Raw genomic sequence first — 19,846 nt, forward strand, 5'->3', positions numbered from 1 at the left:
CATTGAGAAGGAAAACGGTATTTGCTTTAAACTAATTGATATCCAAATCATTTTGGAAAGCAATCTGGAATTATGCCCAAAGAGTTATAAAAACTGTGTATACCCTCTGGCCCAGCAATAACACTTATTAGATCTGTTTCCCAAGGTGGTTAGGGAAAAAGGAAAAGAACTTATATGTTCTAAAATATTTATAATATCTCTCTTTGTGGTGGCGAGGAACTGTAATTTGAAGAGATGACCATTAATTGGGGAATGGCTAAATAAGCTATGGTGTACGACTGTGACGAAATACTACTGTAATAGTGTAAGAAATGCTGAGCTGGCCGATTTTGGAAAAACATGAAAAGATTTGCATGAAATGATAAAAAGTGAAATCAGTAGAACCAAGAGAATGTTGTATACAGTAACAGCAATACTGTCCTAAGAATAATTGTGAACAACCAAGTAATTCTGAGTATTATAAATACTCAAATCAACTATAAAGGACCTATAAAGGAAGATGCTATCCACCTCCAGAGAAAGAACTGATAAATAGAAGTATGGATAGAATGGCTTTACATATATTTATAAATCTGTGTCAAATGGTGGCCTTGTCTAGTGTGGGGTGAGGGGAGAAAGAGAGAAAGGTATTTCAGAATTTAAAATATAACCAAAAAAATTAAATTAAAAAACCTATCTGGTATGGCAAACTAAAATATATCTTCTATCAGTACAAATCTGGCATTACTGCACATCCTCAAAGTGTGTGTAAAATACCACAAGTAGTTTCTCATTAGTATATTAAATAGGATTATAATTTGTTATAATATTGAGCACATTATGATTGAAAGACCAGTTTATTAAGTGATTGCTTTAGAGACTTTCAGAATCATCCTAAGCAAATGGCAGCACCCTAAAAGGCCTATTTAGCAAAAACATTCCTTGGGATCTTGGTCATAGATTCAGAGATCTGCTTATTAAAACTGAAGAGACTATGAGAACTTTCAAGGATGGAATCTTTTTTTCAAGTCTCATATTTCTTCAGCGTGGAGCAGACAGCCTATACAATTATAATTATAGCATGGCATTCTCTCCAAAAGAAGCCCCACTGTGAATCAGCAGGGCTTTGGCCTTAACAGTCCAATATAGTTGTGAGGAAGATTGAGGACTGTTTTTCCTAAGAAAAAAACAACAACAACAACAAAAAAACCCTTAAAATTCAAATTATTTACATTTTAGTGGAAAAAATGTAAATACTTAAGAAAATTAAAACAAATGATGCCATGTCTGCTGAATTTGTTTACTTTTGGAGCTTTTAGTTTTTGAAAAATAAATGCAGTCAATGTAAGATTTTGTAACTTATTTTTTAAAAACCACAAAATCTTTCACTGACTAAAACTCTATTAGTTTAATCAGTGAAAGTTTTCATAGTTTTTAGCATTTTTAAAAAATATGGTTGCAGTCAACGTATGTTCTTCCACGTATTATTCTTTGCACCTTGGACTGTGGAATTTTCAAAGCTATCAATTTCTCTGATGGAGTGTATCCTTCTGTGCAAAAACTTACACTGTGACAATTCTTAATTTTCCATAATGCTCATGCAGGTCCTTTGGCATGGCCACATGGATCATCTACTAGAGCAGAACTAAGCCTATTCAGTAACTTGCATTCCAGTTTCAAAAGTATTTATATGTCAATGAAAACTAAGTTTAAATGTACAGCTTACCAATGTAGAAGTGACACTTCTAAAATAAAACAAAATATTTTCTGGCTACAAGGATATTGAATTAAAGTAATACACTTTCTCATAAGAGATCATGTTTGTTGATGTTCATCTAAATGATTTGTCAACTCTTCTCTTTTAAGTTCCCTCAGGCTTAGAATTCTATTTTTAATAAACTCTAGAAATCAATGACTTTTATAAATGTATGCCATTTGCCCAGTCTGTGAAAGACAAACCATAAAGCACTAACAACATACAAGATATCTCTCCCTTAATTCAATTAAGTCAAGTTCAAACGAGTGGTTTTATTTTCCAAGAAAATTTCTGAAATAGGGCCTGAAATGCTCAGATCTGATGTAAATAAATGAGCAGGTTCTTTATTGTCATCAGCCTAAATGTAAATAAAGCCAACACCCAATCAACAGTCCCTCAGAAATAACTTGGAATACCAATTCAGAGTAGGAATTTTTACTTGGTATCCCAATTGAACAAAATGCAAATCAAGAATGCTATAACAGTTTCAGGTCTTGGCTGGATAAGGAAACACAGCAAGTGCTGATACTGAATTCATGTCATGTAGTCTCTGAATCCAGATTACTTGCTACAAAGGCATTTTGGAGTTAAGGAGAACACATCAACCACATATCCATTCTCATTATTTTTTTTTTCATAGTAAGGTAACTTGTGATGAAAAACAGATGATCCCCATTACAGTAGGAATCATGCACATTCTAAAAAAGGCATCAGAGTATGCAGATTAGAGCAAAAGGGGCTCTAAGAATGAAATTTCACCTTACAACTTGCTATGCATGATGAGTATTTTTGATATCAAACTTGTTTGAGACCATATTGTCTCTGCCTACCTATCAGTTATTAGATAATAGCTCTATTTAAAAATAGACAGATAGATAACCTTTATCAATATCTATCTATTAAGTACTATGTGCCAGGCACTTAATATGTGGATGCCTTGATGAAAAAGATCTTTACACTTGATTGATATAAAATAAGTGTCTCTAATTTAGCTTGCAAAGAAAATGTCAGGATGACTTTAAATTGCAGACCTTCTATTATATGTTTGTTTGTAACACAAAGGCTTTTAAAGTCTTGGTTATCCCACTGCATCTGGGGCCATGTTCAGTCCTCATAATCTATCTCTTGCCAGTGGGCCCAAATGTCTCCAGAGGAGAAAGTGAGGCTGGTGACTTTGTACAGCTCTCTCTCTCACTTAAATCCAATTCACTTATAAGTCAGGGCATCACCTTCCTGATGTCATGCTCCTCTTCAAAAACAAAGGAAAAACAACAATATACTAGTCAAACAGAATGCCATAGTTTTAAGCCAAAGTACTTTTCTTAGGCACAATTTTAAAAGATCATCTTAACTATTCTTCTTAAAAATATGAATTATATTTTTTTTTCAAATCTAACTGTGGTAAAAAGGCAGCATCTTTATCAAAGTCAAAAGCACATTTTTATAGCACAATGAGAATTAGGTAAATGCATCCCCTTTCTCTCTCATGTCAGAATCAGGGAATCTTAGGGCTGTTAGGAAGCTGAGGGATAATCAAGTCTGACTACTTACATGAACAATAATCATCTCTACCAGACGCCTGACAACGGTCCTCCAAGTCAGTCCTTGCTTCAAGAACTCTGAGGGGGAAATACACAACAGTTCTATTTTTAGGCATCTCTAATTGTTGGGAAGTTTCTTCTTTTGTCAAGTCTAAATATGCTTTTCTCAATAACTTCGAACCATTGTTCCTAGTACTGGCTGTGAGGGGACAGTTGAACAATCTAATCCTTCTACCACTTGAAAATCTTACAGATTCTGGAAGCAGTCATTACGTTTCCCCCTAAATCTTTTCTCATGAAGGTTCAAATACTACATTTGTGACATACTATCAAGGGTTCTTCACTTTCATCCTTCTCAGGATGCTCTCCACTTATCAATGTCCTTAAAACATGGTACCTCAAACTAAACATAAAACTCCAGACATGGTCTCACCATGGCAGAATATCATAGTGCTCCTATTTCCTTAGTCCTAGGCAGTAGGCCTCTCAATACCACATTAGTTTCTTGGCTGCTATCTCACACTGTTGCCAATTTTTCCTCTATCTTTCTTATTTGATTTTCAAAATCACTTCAGAGCACTTCCAGAAATTCTTTTGGAGCCTGAAACCAAATCACATTTTTCTTTCCATGTAGCCATTTTTGACACTGTTGTCCTCTCCATTTGTGTTTCGCTCTTCCCTGTCACCAGTGACTTACTACAGTCAGGTTCTTTCTGTTGTTGTTTACTCATCTCTCCAGACTATTTCTTGACTCATAACTTTATTTTAAAATTGGGCACTGTCCCAAGCTTCAGTTTTTCATGCTGCTGTTTTCAGAGGTAGCTCTGGGGGTCTATAAGTTTTCAGTTCTTCCAAGATGGCATGATCTAAGGATATGTGTAGTCATGTTCTCCTGGCCTATGCTCTGGTTTGTGAGTGACCACAAGCATTCCTCTCCACCCTGGAAGTGTGACCAGGGCCCGTGTTCCCGCTAGTCCTCTTCCTCACCCCAGGACTAGAACCCGGAACTGTGGAAGGGAGATGCAACAGTATCCTGCTCCCACTGTGGGCAATCTCCTGTACCCAGTACCTGTAGTCTCCTTCTGATCAGCTGCCCAACCTTGCCATCTGTGGGCTGAGAATTTCCATATTAGACTGTACTTCACTCTCATCCCAATGAGGCAGCCTTTTTTTTTTTTTTTTTTTTTTTTTTACCAATCTTCTAGGTTGTCTTAGGCTGAGAAATTGTGTCACCCCATCCTTCTGTTGGTTTTGCTGCTCCAGAATTTGTTCTGAGGTGTTACTTTAACATTTTTTGGTGAAGAATTTGGAAAAGCTCTGGTGAGTCCCTGCCTCCACCATCTTGGCATTATTTTTTAAATTTGGTTTTATTTTTCAATGAATGAAAAAACACTTTCCCTCCTTCTTCCTCTCACTGAGAAAGAAAGAAAAACAAAACCCTAGTAATAAATATGTATAGTCAAGAAAAACAAACTCCTGCATGGGCAGTTTGTAGGCACAGTGAACAGAGCCTGGAATCCAGAAGACCTGAGTTCAAATCCAGCCCAAGACACTTACTTTTTATGTGACCCCTGATTCAAACCACTTAATCTCTGCCTCAATTTTCTCAATTGTAAAATTGGAATAACAACAGCATCTACCTGTCAGGATGCTTAGCATAGGGCTTGGCACAAAGCAGGTACTTAACACCCAATCTCCTTCCTTCCACTGGTGATGTATGTGTGTGTGTGTGTGTGTGTGTGTGTGTGTGTGTGTGTATGGATATGTATATATGTTTAGATATTTAAGTGTATATACACACACATACACGTATATATGTGTGTTTGTGCTAGTGTATCGATGGTCCTGGGTACAGACTGAGACAAATGTACATATATTCATTGTGTGTGTGTACATACACGTGTGTGTGCGCGCGTGTGCGTGTGTGTATGTGCGCGTGTGTGTGCGTGTGTGAATCTGCATCCTGGGACCATCATTTCTGTCAGGAGGTGAGCAGTATGTTTCATCACTGGGTTTTGGTCTGAACAACACAAGTGTAGGCTTGTCTGATTGGAGCTCCACTTGACTGCTGCTAGACTCAGCCACTGACAGCCTGCTGGGAACTGTAGGCTCCCCTCTGGTCTGGGCTCCTTGCCCTACTTATAGCACTATAGGTGTCAGACTGGGCAGGGGACTGATCTATTTTCCTCTGCTGTGGTCAGAGGCACGTAGCAGCTGTTCATTTGGACACTTGCTCCTTTCTTGCTACACAGCTTAGTGCCCCAAAGACTCTTTGCTATGGCCCCCTTCTCCCTTCAGGCACAGGTCCCCTCCTCAATCTCTATCAGATCTGCTTTGAAAGGTGAAGGTCTGAACTGCCTGCAAGCAACTCTTTCTGCCCACTCTCTGGACATCTTCTTATGCTAATCTGGACTGAAAAAATGGCTCCCTGGTTTTTTAATCCATCTCCCAATCACAGCCTGATCTGATGCATTTTCTAGATCTTTCTGGGCAGTTGTGGAGGAGAGCTGAACTCTGGTGCTTCTTCCTAGTCTCTGACATTGATCTCTTAGGAGCTACTCTCTGTATCTTGACATTCAAATAGTTCAGTCCATCTAACCAGCAGTTTCCAAAGTTGGGGGCTTCAAGATCTAATTAGATGATGAGAAAATAGTGTGCAACTCACCCCCCCTGGAAAATTTAGGAGCTTTACCATTAACTAGGAATTCTCCCCATCTCTGATCCCTTCCATACATAGTTGGTCAGCCATACAACTCTCAGTCTCCTCCCATCTTCCCTATTTCTACTGTGAGCACTGTTGTCCTTCCTCAGGTTTTCATCCTCCTTGTTATGCTAACCTCCTCACTCAAAAGAAATGACTTTGTTTAAAGTTAATAATATTTTCACCACCAATTATAACAGCACTATTTCAATCTTCATTCTTCTTGACTTTTTTACTGCATTAGACACTGCTGAACACTCCCGTCTTCCTGGACATTACCCTCCTTTTTCAGTTGTCAAAAACAATGCCAGCTATAAAAACTCTCATATCTGAATACTTAAACTTAGATATAAAATTTTCTAAGTTATTTAAAAATTCTGAAGAGTTTCAGTGAGTCCTGAACTCATTTATTAAAATCACAAATGTACAATACCTTCCTTTATAAAAACAAATATTGACATCAGGGAAGATAAAAATTTATTAGCCAAATTTCAAACAAAATCATTCTATAAGTAGTGGATGGGATTGAAAACTGACTATCATCATATAGTAAGCAAAACCAGTGATGCAATTCTTCTGTTTCGACAACCATTAAAACTAAGAATTGAAATAAACTTAACTGAGAATCAGATCTTCAAATTGCTATATCTCAAAATGTTCCAACTAAGATTTTCAAAAATAATAAAGCATATTCAATCACAGTGCTTTCACTAAAAAATATTGCTGCTGTTTATAGTGGACAAAAATTTGCCTGTAATATTAAGATAATGTTTAATCTTTAGCTTGTCTTTTTAAGGTCTATTTTTGCATTTTATGATGTACTTTATCACTGTAGCAGTACATATATAATTTATAAATAAGGAAATACACATGTAATCATCATGTGTGTCCTGACATGGATAATTGATCAAAAAAGCCTAGAGAACACATGACTGAAAAAACAACTGAACATCAACAACAACAAAAACCAAGACCAGCTTTCCATCTTTTCCTCAAGGACAGCAAGAAAGACTTTCTAAGTAACAAATATCTATAGCATTCCTATGATCTACCATTGTAGAAACCCTGTCAGAAAAGGAAATTAACTTGGTCTACAATAAGCTGCTCCTGATGGTCCCGTGCTATTCTTTGTTCTCACCATTTCCTTCTTCTATATGTTCACTAATTATTTTAACAACATGGTCCAGAATTTTGCCAGATAGCCAAGTCAAACTCAGTGGCTTCACAAGACTCTACTTTCTTCCTTTTTTTCTTTTTTCTTTTTAAATTGGAACATTTTGTCCTTTCTCCAGGTCTGTGATACCTACCTGTTCTTCACAGTCTTTCACTGACAGTGGCTCAGGAATCTCATCTGCCAACAAATGTGACCAAAGCATAGACCTGAAAGTGAAGGCAGCTCCAAATAGTACCAAAGAAGCTCACTGATTGGTTCATTCAATTCAGAAAGGGGGTGACTTTGGGGAGAAGGAGAATTAAGTAATGAAATTCAACAAGTACCTATTACCCATTCCAACTGTTTGAATAAACAAACTCAATTGAGTAGCACACATAGATATGTTCAAAGTCTGGATTTAAAAGCAATCAAGTTCAATAAACAGTCCTGCCTTTGTTTTACAAATCTGTAAATAAGGAAAGCCACACTCTTCAACCTTCTCCTCACCAGCAGTTCTCTAGGACTGGGCTCTAGAGGAGAACCAGAATGGGTGTGAAGCCCAGTTTACTCCCACTAAGGGTAAAGAAGATCCACGAAGTGTTTCATCCTATTTAAAACTGCCCCAATGAACAAGATATATTGTATCTCTCTCTTTAAGTGTGAATGCTGCTCTACCTTTGAGACTATAATTCTACCTCACAGAGGTCATGTGAGGATTAAGTAATGAAGAATTGTAGAACTCTGCAAATAAAAAATGTAATTAAATGCTGAATAAAAATAAATGTTGCTTTTGGCTTTCAGAGCAGGATCATGGTGGTGGGCAAGAATAAGTGCCTCACCAAAGGTGGCAAAAAAGGAGCCAAGAAGAAAGTGGTTGATCCATTTTCAAAGAAGGATTGGTGTGATGTAAAAGCACCAGCGATGTTCAACATTCGCAATATTGGCAAGACACTGGTTACGAGGGCTCAAGGAACAAAAGTTGCCTCTGACAGTCTCAAGGGTCGAGTTTCTGAAGTGAGCCTTGCTGATCTGCAGAATGAGGAGGTGGCTTTTCATAAGTTCAAGTTAATTACTGAAGATGTTCAGGGTAAAAATTGTTTGACTAATTTCCATAGAATGGACCTTACCCGGGACAAGATGTGCTCCATGGTCAAAAAGTGGCAGACGATGATTGAAGCCCATGTAGATGTCAAAACTACTGATGGGTACTTGCTCCGCCTCTTTTGTGTTGGTTTTACCAAAAAGCGCAACAACCAGATCCGTAAGATCTTTTATGCCCAGCACCAACAGGTCTGTCAAATTCGTAAGAAAATGATGGAAATCATGACCTGAGAGGTGCAGACAAATGACTTGAAAGAAGTTGTCAATAAACTAATTCCAGATAGCATTGGAAAAGACAAAGAAAAGGCTTGCCAGTCCATTTACCCTCTCCATGATGTATTTGTCTGAAAGGTCAAGATGCTCAAGAAGCCCAAATTTGAATTGGGAAAGCTAATGGAACTGCATGGTGAAGGTGGTGGCTCTGGAAAACCTTCAGGAGATGAAACAGAGACAAAAGTAGAAAGGGCTGATGGCTATGAACCACCAGTTCAAGAGTCTGTCTAAAATAAGAAGTTTTAAAGATTGAAAAATAAAAATTTATCGTTGTGATGGTTTTGGGTTTTTTTTTAAAGGTTTATAAATCAAATGGCAGTAATCTTTTCTGCTTAGAAAACCTCATAAATGTGACAAGTAAATAGCTTGATATTACCCAATGAAATTGTATAATTGCTCTGTAAATAAACTTGTTATAAAACCATTGGGATTATCATGCAAGATGGGTTCAGCAGGAATGGAAGATTTGAGTCACTCTCATTTTATCAATGAAGTTTACAAGGTATTTGTAAATCCTTTTTTTATTTAGCCATTTAATCCTTACAACCCTAGTGGCAAAAAGTGTCATGTGTTGTTTTGGATAGGTTTTAAATAAAAAAAACTGATTTCAAAAATAAATAAATAAATAAATAAATGTTATTTCAAATAGCTAACTAATACTGGAATTTAGTTTGTCCAATATTTTTCTGCAAAAAAGAGATTATACCTTCTCATGTTACAGAAATAAGTTTTAGGATTAAGTAAATTCACTTATAAAATATATATATGTATGTATATACATACATACATATATATATTATGATCCATACCCAGAAATTATCACTTTATTATTGTGACATGCAAAATATTTTTCTATTTAAATACCTTTTTAATTATTTTTGCATGAATTTCAAGGCTACATTGCAGACAATGTGCCCATTAGGTAAAATCTGTAGTTCCACATACCTATTTTTTTAAGTTAAGTTTTTAAACTACAAAAAAAAAAAACCAAACTGATCACTCAACATTATCGTGTAGACATTTACATTACCCTGCTGCAAGATCCACAAGCTGTAGAAAGAGAACATTTCACCATGCAAAAGAAGTGGTGGACTGAGAGGACACACAATGGGACTTAAATATTAGAGTTTATCAAAATAATAAGAATGGTTAGCAATTTTATTCTGTACATCAAAATCATCACACCACACCCAGGATCTGTGAGTGAAACATGGTTGTATCCAGTTCTCAAATAAGGTGGTAAAGTGGCTCCCCAATTCCTACAAGAGAGGCATTCGACTCCCCCTCCCCATCCTGGCCCCCTCACAGAGCGGAATTCAGAGCATCTGAACTGGAACCAAGAACTCAGCTCCCCAAGGGTGCTGAAAACTCCACACTTCAGAAAACAACCACATCCCACACACAACACTTGAAAAGTGAAATGGCCAGAATGAGTTTCTCTAGCTTTCACTTTCATTTCTTTTCCTAATCCTCACTCCCTCTCACCTCTCTTCATTTGTACCCTAAACAGCTGCCCTTATATCAAATTTCACTCGGTCACAAAAGAACATGAGTGTTTTCCTTTTCATCACAGAACTGCACCATTTTCAAGCTGGTCAGAGGGGCAATGGTAATGCTATTAAAAGGATGCCTTCTGGGCCCCTCCTTACCCACTGAGTAAAGTCCTTATGGCCTGAGAAGGGGCTGAAGAAGACGGGAAGCCTGAGCAAAGGCCTGAGCTGTGGCCGGTGCAGCCATGGAAACCAGCGGCAGCAGGGACAATACCAACAGAGCCAGCTGATCCTGTAACTCTAAGTTCAGTCATCTATGTGGCTGTATTATTTAAATGCTAGGGACAAGAAGGTCTGGAGACTCACAAGATCTTTTAAAAACTACCTGTTGAATTTGAGATCTGGCAGGTCCCCAGCTAATTTTGCCACCCGGAGCAGTAATAAAAAGAAATTTACATTTGTATAGTGCTAGACACATATTACATATTTGATTTTCATAGCAGCCCTGCAAAGTGGGTGACATAACTGTTATTATGCCCATTTTACAGATAAGGAAACTGCAGTATGGCACGGCCAAAAGATCATAGGAGTAACGGGGTCTAGGTACAAATCCCAACTCTCTTACTTATCTGTGTGACCTTTGGCAAGCTGCCCTACCTCACCTAAAAAGGAGTTTGGTCTAGATGAGGGCTTCTTAACCTGAGATACAAGAACTTTTTTTTAATTGATAACTATTTCAAATATATTTAATTTCCTTTTGTAATCTCTGGATTTTATTTTAAACATTTAAAAACATATTCTGAGAAGATCCATCCACAGGCTTCATCTATCTCCTGTCAGAGAGATCCACGCCAAAAACAAAGTTAAGATCTCCTCTAAAGTTCTGAATTCCATTATCCTAGAAGAATTTTCCAAGCTCACCCAGGGAGCATGTGGCAGAGCAAGCTTTCAGCCAAAGGTTTTCTCTCACCAAGCACAGTGTGTGCCCTACACCAAAGGTGACATACTCTGGGCTCACTCCCCAGAGAGGCTGCAACCAGATCAAAAGGTGACTGAGAAATGCTTACCAAAAAAAAATATATACCATAGTTAATGTTCATTTATGTTTTTCTAACTCAAAATGCTGCCACAGGGATCCATTCCTACTTGAGTCTGACATCACCATACTGCTGTCACTCTTTGGCCCTCAGTTTTCTCGTGTGTAAAAACAAGGATGTTGGGTCAGTGGATGGAACTCTGGATTTAAAATGAGAAGACTCACTAAGTTCATACCTGGGCCCTGTCATTTGCTACTTTTGTGACCTTAAAAAAAAATCACTTTAACTTCTTTGGACTTTCCTTTCCTCATCTATAAAATGAAGGGAATGAACTAAATAGATGATCTCACCTCTAAGATCCTCTTGAGTTCTTAATATTTTATTTTATGAGTCAATGATTTCTAAGATACCTTCCAATGTTTTGCATCAGCCAGTTGTTCAATTAATATTAGTTGATATTAACTAATAAGTCATTTCAACATACACAAAAGGTATGTAGAACATCTATACAATCTTATTCTGCCTCAAATAAGAACTTTTTTGGCACAAAAACATTTTTTAATCACTGCTTTAAAACTGGTACCCAATAAATTAACTTTTACATAACAATGACTGGTATCATGCTTGATACTAAGAATTTGACACAGTTCCAAACGGGTCTGAAAGAAGACAGTAACCCTAGAAAGATAACATATAAATAATGGTCTGTACATCAAAATTAATGAAAATATAAATATAGTCCATAAAAATATCTGGTTAAAAAAAATTAAAAGAAAAGTGGTTGCCGAACCTAATAAAGATAGTTTCAGGAAGCAAGCAAGGCAGAAAATGTCACTGTTAGAAACCTGACACCCAAAAAAGGTATCAAGAAAGATATATTAAAAATGGAGCTCAGAGGAGGGAAGGCCTTCTACGTTTCTGGAAGGACTACGACCAGGTCAGGATGAGGCAGGACCCTTACAGAATTCTGAACTTTGGATTTCCCGAGACACCCTGTCCCTGAACATGTGACTTCATGTTCTCTGACAGGTTTTCCCTCAAACAACATTACAGAGCACGTGCAGCAGCTTCCTGACCTTCACCTCACCGTACGAGGTCACCCCCCATCAACACGTGGAAATGAAACTCACTTTCTGTTTTCCCACACCACCGATCTTTAAATGGGCAATTTTTTTGAAAATTATGCAAATATCATCAGAGAAGCACAAGGGAAAAAATCCTAAAAATCCCAGTATCCTATCTTAAAATGAAAAGCAATGGTCAACATTAGTGACATGAAACATAAATGAAACAAAGAAGTCATTCATCTTTTAATAATGTAAGTATGATCCCAATCTGTCACTCACGAACTCTTTAATCAGAAAAGAGAAAAAGAATTTACTTGGCCATTTTTTTTAACAAAGGGCAAGACATCCTATATGACAGCACGGCATCCCCGCTGATTAAGGTTCCTAAATAAAATGTAGTTTTAACAAAGAACTGAGGGTAAAGGCAGAATACAAAAGATGGTCGTTTATTCTCAGGGAGTTCACAGTCTAATGGGGGGAGACAATATTCATATAGCTACACACAAACAAGACACAGAAAAGATAAGTTAGAGGTAATGAACAGAGGGAAAGCACTAGAAATTAAGGGAAATCAAGGCTCCTTATAGAAAACTGGATTTTAGGTGGGACTTGAAGGAAATTAAGGGAGCTAGGAGATGGAGATTAGGAGGGAGAGAATTCTGGGCACAGAGGATAGCCAGCAAGAACCTCTGGGATTGGGATATACATGAGCAACAGCGAGGAGACCCAGGTCATTGGTTCCCAGAGTATACAGGGCAAAGTTACAAGATAGGAAAAGTAGGAGGGAGGCAGGTCATGAAAGGCTTTGAATGCTAAACACAGAATTTCCTATTTGATCCTGGAGGTTATAGATTTGAACCACTGGAGTCTCCTGAATGAGAAGGTGACACAGAACTGTACTTTAGGAAGATTAATTTGATAGCTGAGTGAAAAATGGACTGTAGTGGAAGGGGAAGAGGTGAGGCAAGGAGAAGAACCCCCAGGCTATTGCAATAGATGGTAAGAGCTTTAACCAGTGTGATGGCAGTATAGAGAGAAGGGGGTACTAAGCAACGAAAAATCTATAGGATTTGTCAACTAATAGGATATGACAGGTATGAGAAAGTGAGGAATCAAATATGGCACAAAGGTTTTGACAGCCTGGGTGACTAGGAGGCTGGTAGCATCCTCAACAGAAAGAGAAATTTGAAAGGGGTGGGGGTAAGGGGAGATTTTGGGAAAAGAGAAAAACTACACAGGAAACAAAAAAAAAATAAGACAGAAAGAAAGATTATATGTCTAACAGTGCTTTCTGAAAGAGGTATTTATAGTAGTCAATGAATATAACAATCTACTCTTTGATAAACCCAATGACCCCAGCTTCTGGGATAAGAAGTCACTGTTTGACAAAAATTGCTGGGAAAACTGGATAACAATGTGGCAGAACTAGGCATAGACCAATGCCTGACACCCTAAGCAAGAATAAAGTCCAAATGGGTACATGATCTAGGCATAAAGACTGATACTATAAACAAATTGGTGGAGCAAGGAATGGTGTATTTGTCAGATTTCTGGGGAATGGAGAAATTTTTGACTAAACAAGAGAGAGAAAACATTATGAAGTGCAATGTGGATAATTTTGATTACATTAATTTGAAAAGTTTTTGCACAAACAAATCCAATGCAACCAAGATTAGGAGAGAAACAGAAAACTGGGAAAGAATTTTTGCAACTATTGTTTGTGATAAAGGCCTCATGTCTAAAATATATAGAAAACTGAGTCAAATGTACAAGAATATATGTCATTCCCCAATTGATAAATGGTCAAAGCATATGAACAGGCAGTTTTCAGAGGAAGAAATTAAAGCTATCTATAGTCACATGAAAAAATGCTCTAAATCACTATTGATTAGAGAGATGTAAATCAAAACAGCTCTGAGATACCACATCACACCTATCAGATTGGCTAACATGACAAAAGAGGAAGATGATAAATGTTGGAGAAGATGTGGGAGAGTTGGAACACAAATTCATTATTGGTGGAGCTGTGAGTTGATCCAACCATTCTGCAGAGCAATTTGGAACTATGCCCAAAGAGCTACAAAAATGTACATACCCTTTGCCACAGCAATATTGCTTCTAGGACTGTATCCCAAAGAGATCACAAAAATGGGAAAGGGTCCCACATGTACAAAAATATTTATAGCAGCTCTCTTTGTGGTGGTCAAGAACTGGAAATCGAGGGGATGCCCATAAATTGGGAATGACTAAACAAATTGGGGTATATGAACGTAATGGAATACTATTGTGCTACAAGAAATGATGAACAGGAAGACTTCAGACAGGCCTGGAAAGGTTTATATGAACTGATGCTGAGTGAAAGGAGCAGGACCAGGAGAACTTTGTACACAGCAACAACCACAGTGTGAGAGGAATTTTTCTGGTAGACTTAGCCCTTCATAGCAATGCAAGGACCTAAAAAATTCCCAATGGACTTTTGAGGCAAAGTGCCTTCCAAATCCAGAGTAAGAACTATGGAATTTGATTGCAGAATGAAGCAGATCATTTTCTTTTGTGTTACATTTTGTTTGGTTTGGTTTTAGGGTTTCTCCCATTCATTTTAATTCTTCTATTCAACTTGACTATGGTGAAATTGTATTTAATAGGAATGTATGTGTAGAATCTATATTAGATTGCAAGCTGTCTCAGGGAGGGAGGAGAGAAAGATGGGTAGGGAGGGGGAAAAATCTAATACATATGGAAATGATTATAGAACACTGAAAACAAATAAAATAACTATCAAAAGAAAAAAGAGGCATTTACTGAGTGTAATGAGGGAGATCTATGCTTTTAAAGTTAGGATTCTTAAGAAACATATTTGAAATATGTTTTATAAGACTACACAGGCATAACCTCTATCAGACTGCTTACTCTCTCAGGAAGGGGAGGGGAGGGGAGGGAAGAAATTTAGAACTCAAAATTAAAAAAAAAAATTGAAGTTAAAAATTATTTTTACATGTAATTGGGAAGGATAAAATATTATTTTTAAAAATGAAAATATCTAAAAATCACACAAAAAAAGAAACATTTCAAACTTTTCACAGCAGAACTGCCTATACCCTGTCCTATAACTACCATAAAGTTTTCACATTGGTCACCTATAAGATTACAGTTTTAGAGCTATCCTATCAGGGGCCAATTCCCTCATTTCACAGTGGGAGAAACTATATTTAAACAACCTCAGTGGTCAGATAAAAAAAAGAATTTGAAGTCTAAACTTTATTTCCTCTCTCTCTTCTCCACTGCCCCCTCCCTGCCTTCTCTAAATTCTTAGCAAAAATATGCTATTGGCATTTAACAAGCAAATATTTCTGAAAATGCTTTCACCTTCTTATATTGCTTTACAAGGTTAAAAAGGACTACCAAAGGATTCCCTATTTCATATGATTTAGGGAAAAACTCAGTTTCTAGGTACAGATGATTATATTTTATGTGGACTACACATAACAGAAGGCTGACAGAATGAAAAGGGTAGAAAATATTTGAACATGCCAGAGCTTACGAGCATCACAACTCAAGTCTCACTGCCTTACTAAGAGCTAAATATATTTAGTTAAATAAACATGGCTACATGTGCAAAAATAGGAGATCCTTGGGTAATAATAGGCCACAAGTATGGAGGACAAGAATTAAATAAACAAATACTGTAGCAGTATTTTGGAAACAAACCAAATAACTGCCTTGCATTTATCAGTTATTGGCCTCTACCCCAACTCTGCCAGTTGTTAGCAGAATGAGCTATTATTAGGAAACAGAGTGACATTTTTCCACTGAAAATATGTTTTCAGGATACAGCTGGCTATTCATCTCGACTTAGCATGTGATAAGACAGACTGACCCTATCTGAATGACTAAAAGGATCCTGAATTTATCTCTATTTCTAATTAATAGGTTCATGTTAACATGGTATCTTCAAGATCTTTTAACACTGATATTATGCCAGTGTCTATGTATATCAACATAGGCCCAGAAATAAAAATTCAAAATAGACCTAAACATGTACTTAAAAGTTTGAGATCATGTATATATACAAATCTAAGGGGGAAAATCCTTCTTTAGCGCCATAAAAGAGAATATTTATGTTGAATATATAAGACAAAGCTCTTCTACTTGTTAATGCAGCTGGTGCTTTCCACCTTTAGGAACTTTAACCCTATCATTCTAACAGGCTTACTGGTGATGCCACAATTCTTTAAAGAGTAAATGAAATATCATAAATCACCTGACATTTTTTCAACTTAGATTTTATCCTTCATGGCTTTAAAGTAGGGCTGAAGGGATACACAAAAGGATAACATCACACTTTGAACATCTACAGAATTTAGAATGGAAAATCAATTCCCTTATGAAACACAATTTGGCACCCTAACTTCAACACCTACAAAGAAATTGGTCTAATAACTTAGATCATTCTGAGGAAAATTCAAGTTAAGTGCTGTGGTTTCTCTTACAAAATATTGCAGAACACTTGGCCCTTCCTGTGATAAATGAAGCAATAAGGCTCTGGAACTGCAATTGTGTATATTTAAGTACCTCCTGTGAGCAGCCAGCCTGTCAGCCTGCTGGATATCTACACTATGAATCTATTATTGTGCATTCAAAAAGAATACTGATGGTGAGAAACAGGTTGAGTGCATGCCCTCTGAATTTTCAACTAAAGATCTAGCGCTATATCAGAGCTACAAAGTTCAATCTACATTTGATGGTGAACTAATTTAATGAAAAATATTCATGGGTTTATTTGAAAATACTAAGGTGAAATCCCATTGTAACTAAACATCTTTTATGACATTTACAATGAAGTCAGCAGTGAGTTCTGTCTAGCGGCTCTGACCCTGGGTGTCCTGATCACAGATACAATTGACCACAGTAAAATTAATGGCGGCAGCCACTAAGAAGTTGATGATAGAATAATGATAATCACAGATCTTGAATCATAACACTGATTCCAATTCACAAAACAATGGATCCAGATAATACCTCAAGAAGTTATTCTGATCTGAGTCATCCCAGACTACCACTGGGTTATTCTAAGGATCTCTCTGGCTTGGCAAGGTATGCCCTAGCTTGACAATGGATCTGCCAGTGACAGATCATGCAAATGGTCTGATGTGAAAAATAGGATATGAAAGAGGAGAAAGGTTCCAAAAGAAAGTTCCAAAGATGGCTCAGTCAGGGTCTTGGCAGACTGCATGTTTTTGAGAACACAGATGAAGGTGGGCAATTGCTATCAAACTAGAAAACTGGGTAATTCAAGGACCTGATAGGAGTTACATCAGGGATACTTTATAAATATAAGTAAGATAGGCTACATTTATAACCTATGTGGTTATGCCACAGTAAAGGCAATCATGTGGGGGCGGGGGGATCATTATGTGAAGGTAAAGGTGAATTCAATTCATCAGCATTCCAAGCAAGGGCAATGGAGATGGGAATGGGGAGGGAAGTCAGGCTGATTATAACTACCCTCAATGTAGGATGTGCAAGGGGAGAGGTTCACAGACTGCATAACTTCAGGGGGTCATTGAGGAGAAGGTGAAGTGGGAGAGTTAGAGTAATGATGGGGGAAGTGCATGACATGTTTGTTTTGGAGACAAGGTCCATGACTGGCTATTATGGAGAGGGTGGGATATAAATCATCTAGGGATCTACTTTGGAGACAACATGTCTGGCATACGCTAGGTGTTCGTTTCAACTATGATCTGTCAGTGTTAGGTGGCATAAGTGGCCTGAAATGGAAGGCAAATTATGAAAAAGGAAATATCAACGACATCTCAGATTGATGGCATGTGTCTGGGAGACAGGTTAGATAAAAATAATACCCAAGGTGTAGGCCACATTGAACTACTGATCTGGGAAAGTTCAAAAGCAAAAGAAATTTCATGGTAGAACATATCTATCTCTGTCCATCTCAGTTTGGAAAGCCAGGTGAAAAGGTAAATTGGAAGGAAAAAGTCCTGAGCAAGGATATATGTATAATCTAACAAGATTATTTTAAAATATAAAATGCATGCTTATATTTTACCCAGAGGTGAACAAGAGGGCACCTGTTAATTCTTTCACCTGATCTTAAGTTGTAGGATATTTTTACTGAAGTTATAGATTTGGAATATGAAAAGTAAATTGAGAGTTAGGTACAGGGCTCCTTTTAACTTTGGGGCAATTAAGTATTTCCCAAGAGCAATGCCTGCTTTTGGTTTCTCTATACACACATAGGGCACTGCAGCCTTCACAAAGCAAAGCCTTAATGGATGCTTGTTGCTCTCCATGCACATACCTTGAGTCAGGACAAAGAGCAACTCAAACAATTTTAGAGGCAGAAGTATTAGAAATCATTTAGTCTGAATTCACACTGGTAAATGAGTAACCAAGGTTATAGTGCCACTTCAAGGCAAAGTAGGAGTAAAACCCAAACCAGTTAAGTGATGATCAGAGACCTTTCCTCTTCCTCACCAAGCTCAACAATATAGGAATCCTTTAAAGTGACACCACCTTTAAGGGAATCCCTAATAAGAGTCTTCAGTATGGCCTTTAGTAGCAAAAGCAATATTCTGAAAAGTAATGTTGACAAGGAGGCATTAGAAAAATTCTGGCATTCATCCATTTCTTGATCTTCTCTATATTTTTCTTTAGGCACAGTACACTAGGTGACAGGAAATTAGTTTTCTAAAAGCGGTAAAGAGATAAGAGTACTTACTTATCATGCAACTTTCTTAGGCAGCTACAGGAACTGATCTCAAGGAAAAACAGAAACCTACCACCCAACATGAACAGGGTAGTTGATCTAGATTTTTAAAAGTACAAGTGGGACAAAAATGTATCTCTGGGAAAAAATGCAACGAGGCTTATGAAAACTGATTATTGGGAGTTAATAAAGAAAAAGAGATTTGAAGTAGCTGCTAATTATATTCAGTTAGATAATTTCAAAACAGCTGTAGGCTGCTTCTGTTTTCATTGGGCATTTTGCAGAAAGTTGCTAAGTGCTATTTAATGGCAGTTGAGCAAGCTAACCTGCCCATAAGAAAAAAGAAAGACTGCAATAAACCCTTGTTCAAGAGCCCCTAACAGGCAAACAGCTAAGGCCTACACCCAGCTGGTCCCAGCAGTCAGCCACCAAAGCTACCAACAGGAATAAAAAAGGACTGAAGATCAAGTGACTTTCAGCTGCTTTAGGAAAAGCTATTGTGGTCCAGGGGACCAAGTGAAGACTGTAGAGGATTATAAGATACAGTGGAGACAAAATGTCATTGTTTCACAACTTGTAATTTTTTGTGTGTGATTCACCCTACCCAGCATTCTCCTGTATTTACACAAATGTGCTGGAATCTTTGTCTTTTCTGTCATCCCCGGCCAATCCTTAATGCTAACTTTGTCTATAAGGCTGCATTCATTTTGAGCTATTCCTTGAAACTAAGAATTGGCAGATTCATGCTCAGACTGCCTATTGTTTTAAAGGCCTTCACTTGAATTGCTGTTGGTGTCAAACATCACCCAGGGACTCCAGGTTGGGGAGCTCTTGTGAATCTGTGCTCCTGTTTACCTCAGAATTAAGGGATCCTAGTTCCTGGCCCATATAGTACATATTTCTCCATGTAACATTCCCTGATAATTCCATGTGATCCATTTGTGGTGAATATGGCAGTAGATTTCTTCTCTTCTGTTCAGGTCTAAGTGCCATGTTTTAAGAAAGACAGTCATAAAAATGGGAG

The 19,846-nt window shown here is 37.5% G+C and overlaps 2 protein-coding genes across 25 annotated transcripts in view; one reads left to right on the forward strand and one right to left on the reverse strand.

Moving 5' to 3' along the window:
- ZNF438 (zinc finger protein 438) overlaps positions 1 to 19,846 on the reverse strand; it is a 157,687-nt gene that overhangs the window by 69,101 nt on the left and 68,740 nt on the right. For 12 of the 24 annotated variants that reach the window (XM_072651907.1, XM_072651905.1, XM_072651901.1 and 9 more), the window contains one exon: positions 3,287 to 3,354. The exons of 10 other annotated variants lie outside the window; for them this stretch is intronic. In XM_072651907.1, coding sequence (XP_072508008.1) covers positions 3,287 to 3,288 — 2 coding nt within the window. In that variant the 5' untranslated portion in view covers positions 3,289 to 3,354. Of the gene's footprint in view, positions 1 to 3,286; positions 3,355 to 8,257; positions 8,343 to 19,846 lie in introns of those variants that run through there. 2 more of the 24 variants (XM_072651903.1, XM_072651913.1) reach the window with 1 other exon arrangement.
- On the forward strand, positions 7,847 to 8,462 carry LOC140532866 (small ribosomal subunit protein eS1-like). The gene has a single exon (XM_072651926.1). The coding sequence runs from the start codon at positions 7,941 to 7,943 to the stop codon at positions 8,460 to 8,462; it is 522 nt and encodes a 173-aa protein (XP_072508027.1). The 5' UTR covers positions 7,847 to 7,940.

This window comes from Notamacropus eugenii, chromosome 3 (genome assembly GCF_028372415.1).
Source record: "Notamacropus eugenii isolate mMacEug1 chromosome 3, mMacEug1.pri_v2, whole genome shotgun sequence".
In the NCBI taxonomy this organism is placed as follows: Eukaryota; Metazoa; Chordata; class Mammalia; order Diprotodontia; family Macropodidae; genus Notamacropus; species Notamacropus eugenii.

Coding starts and splice junctions, on each gene's coding strand:
- LOC140532866 (XM_072651926.1), top strand. CDS start 7,941: ATGGTGGTGGGCAAGAATAAGTGCCTCACCAAAGGTGGCAAAAAAGGA.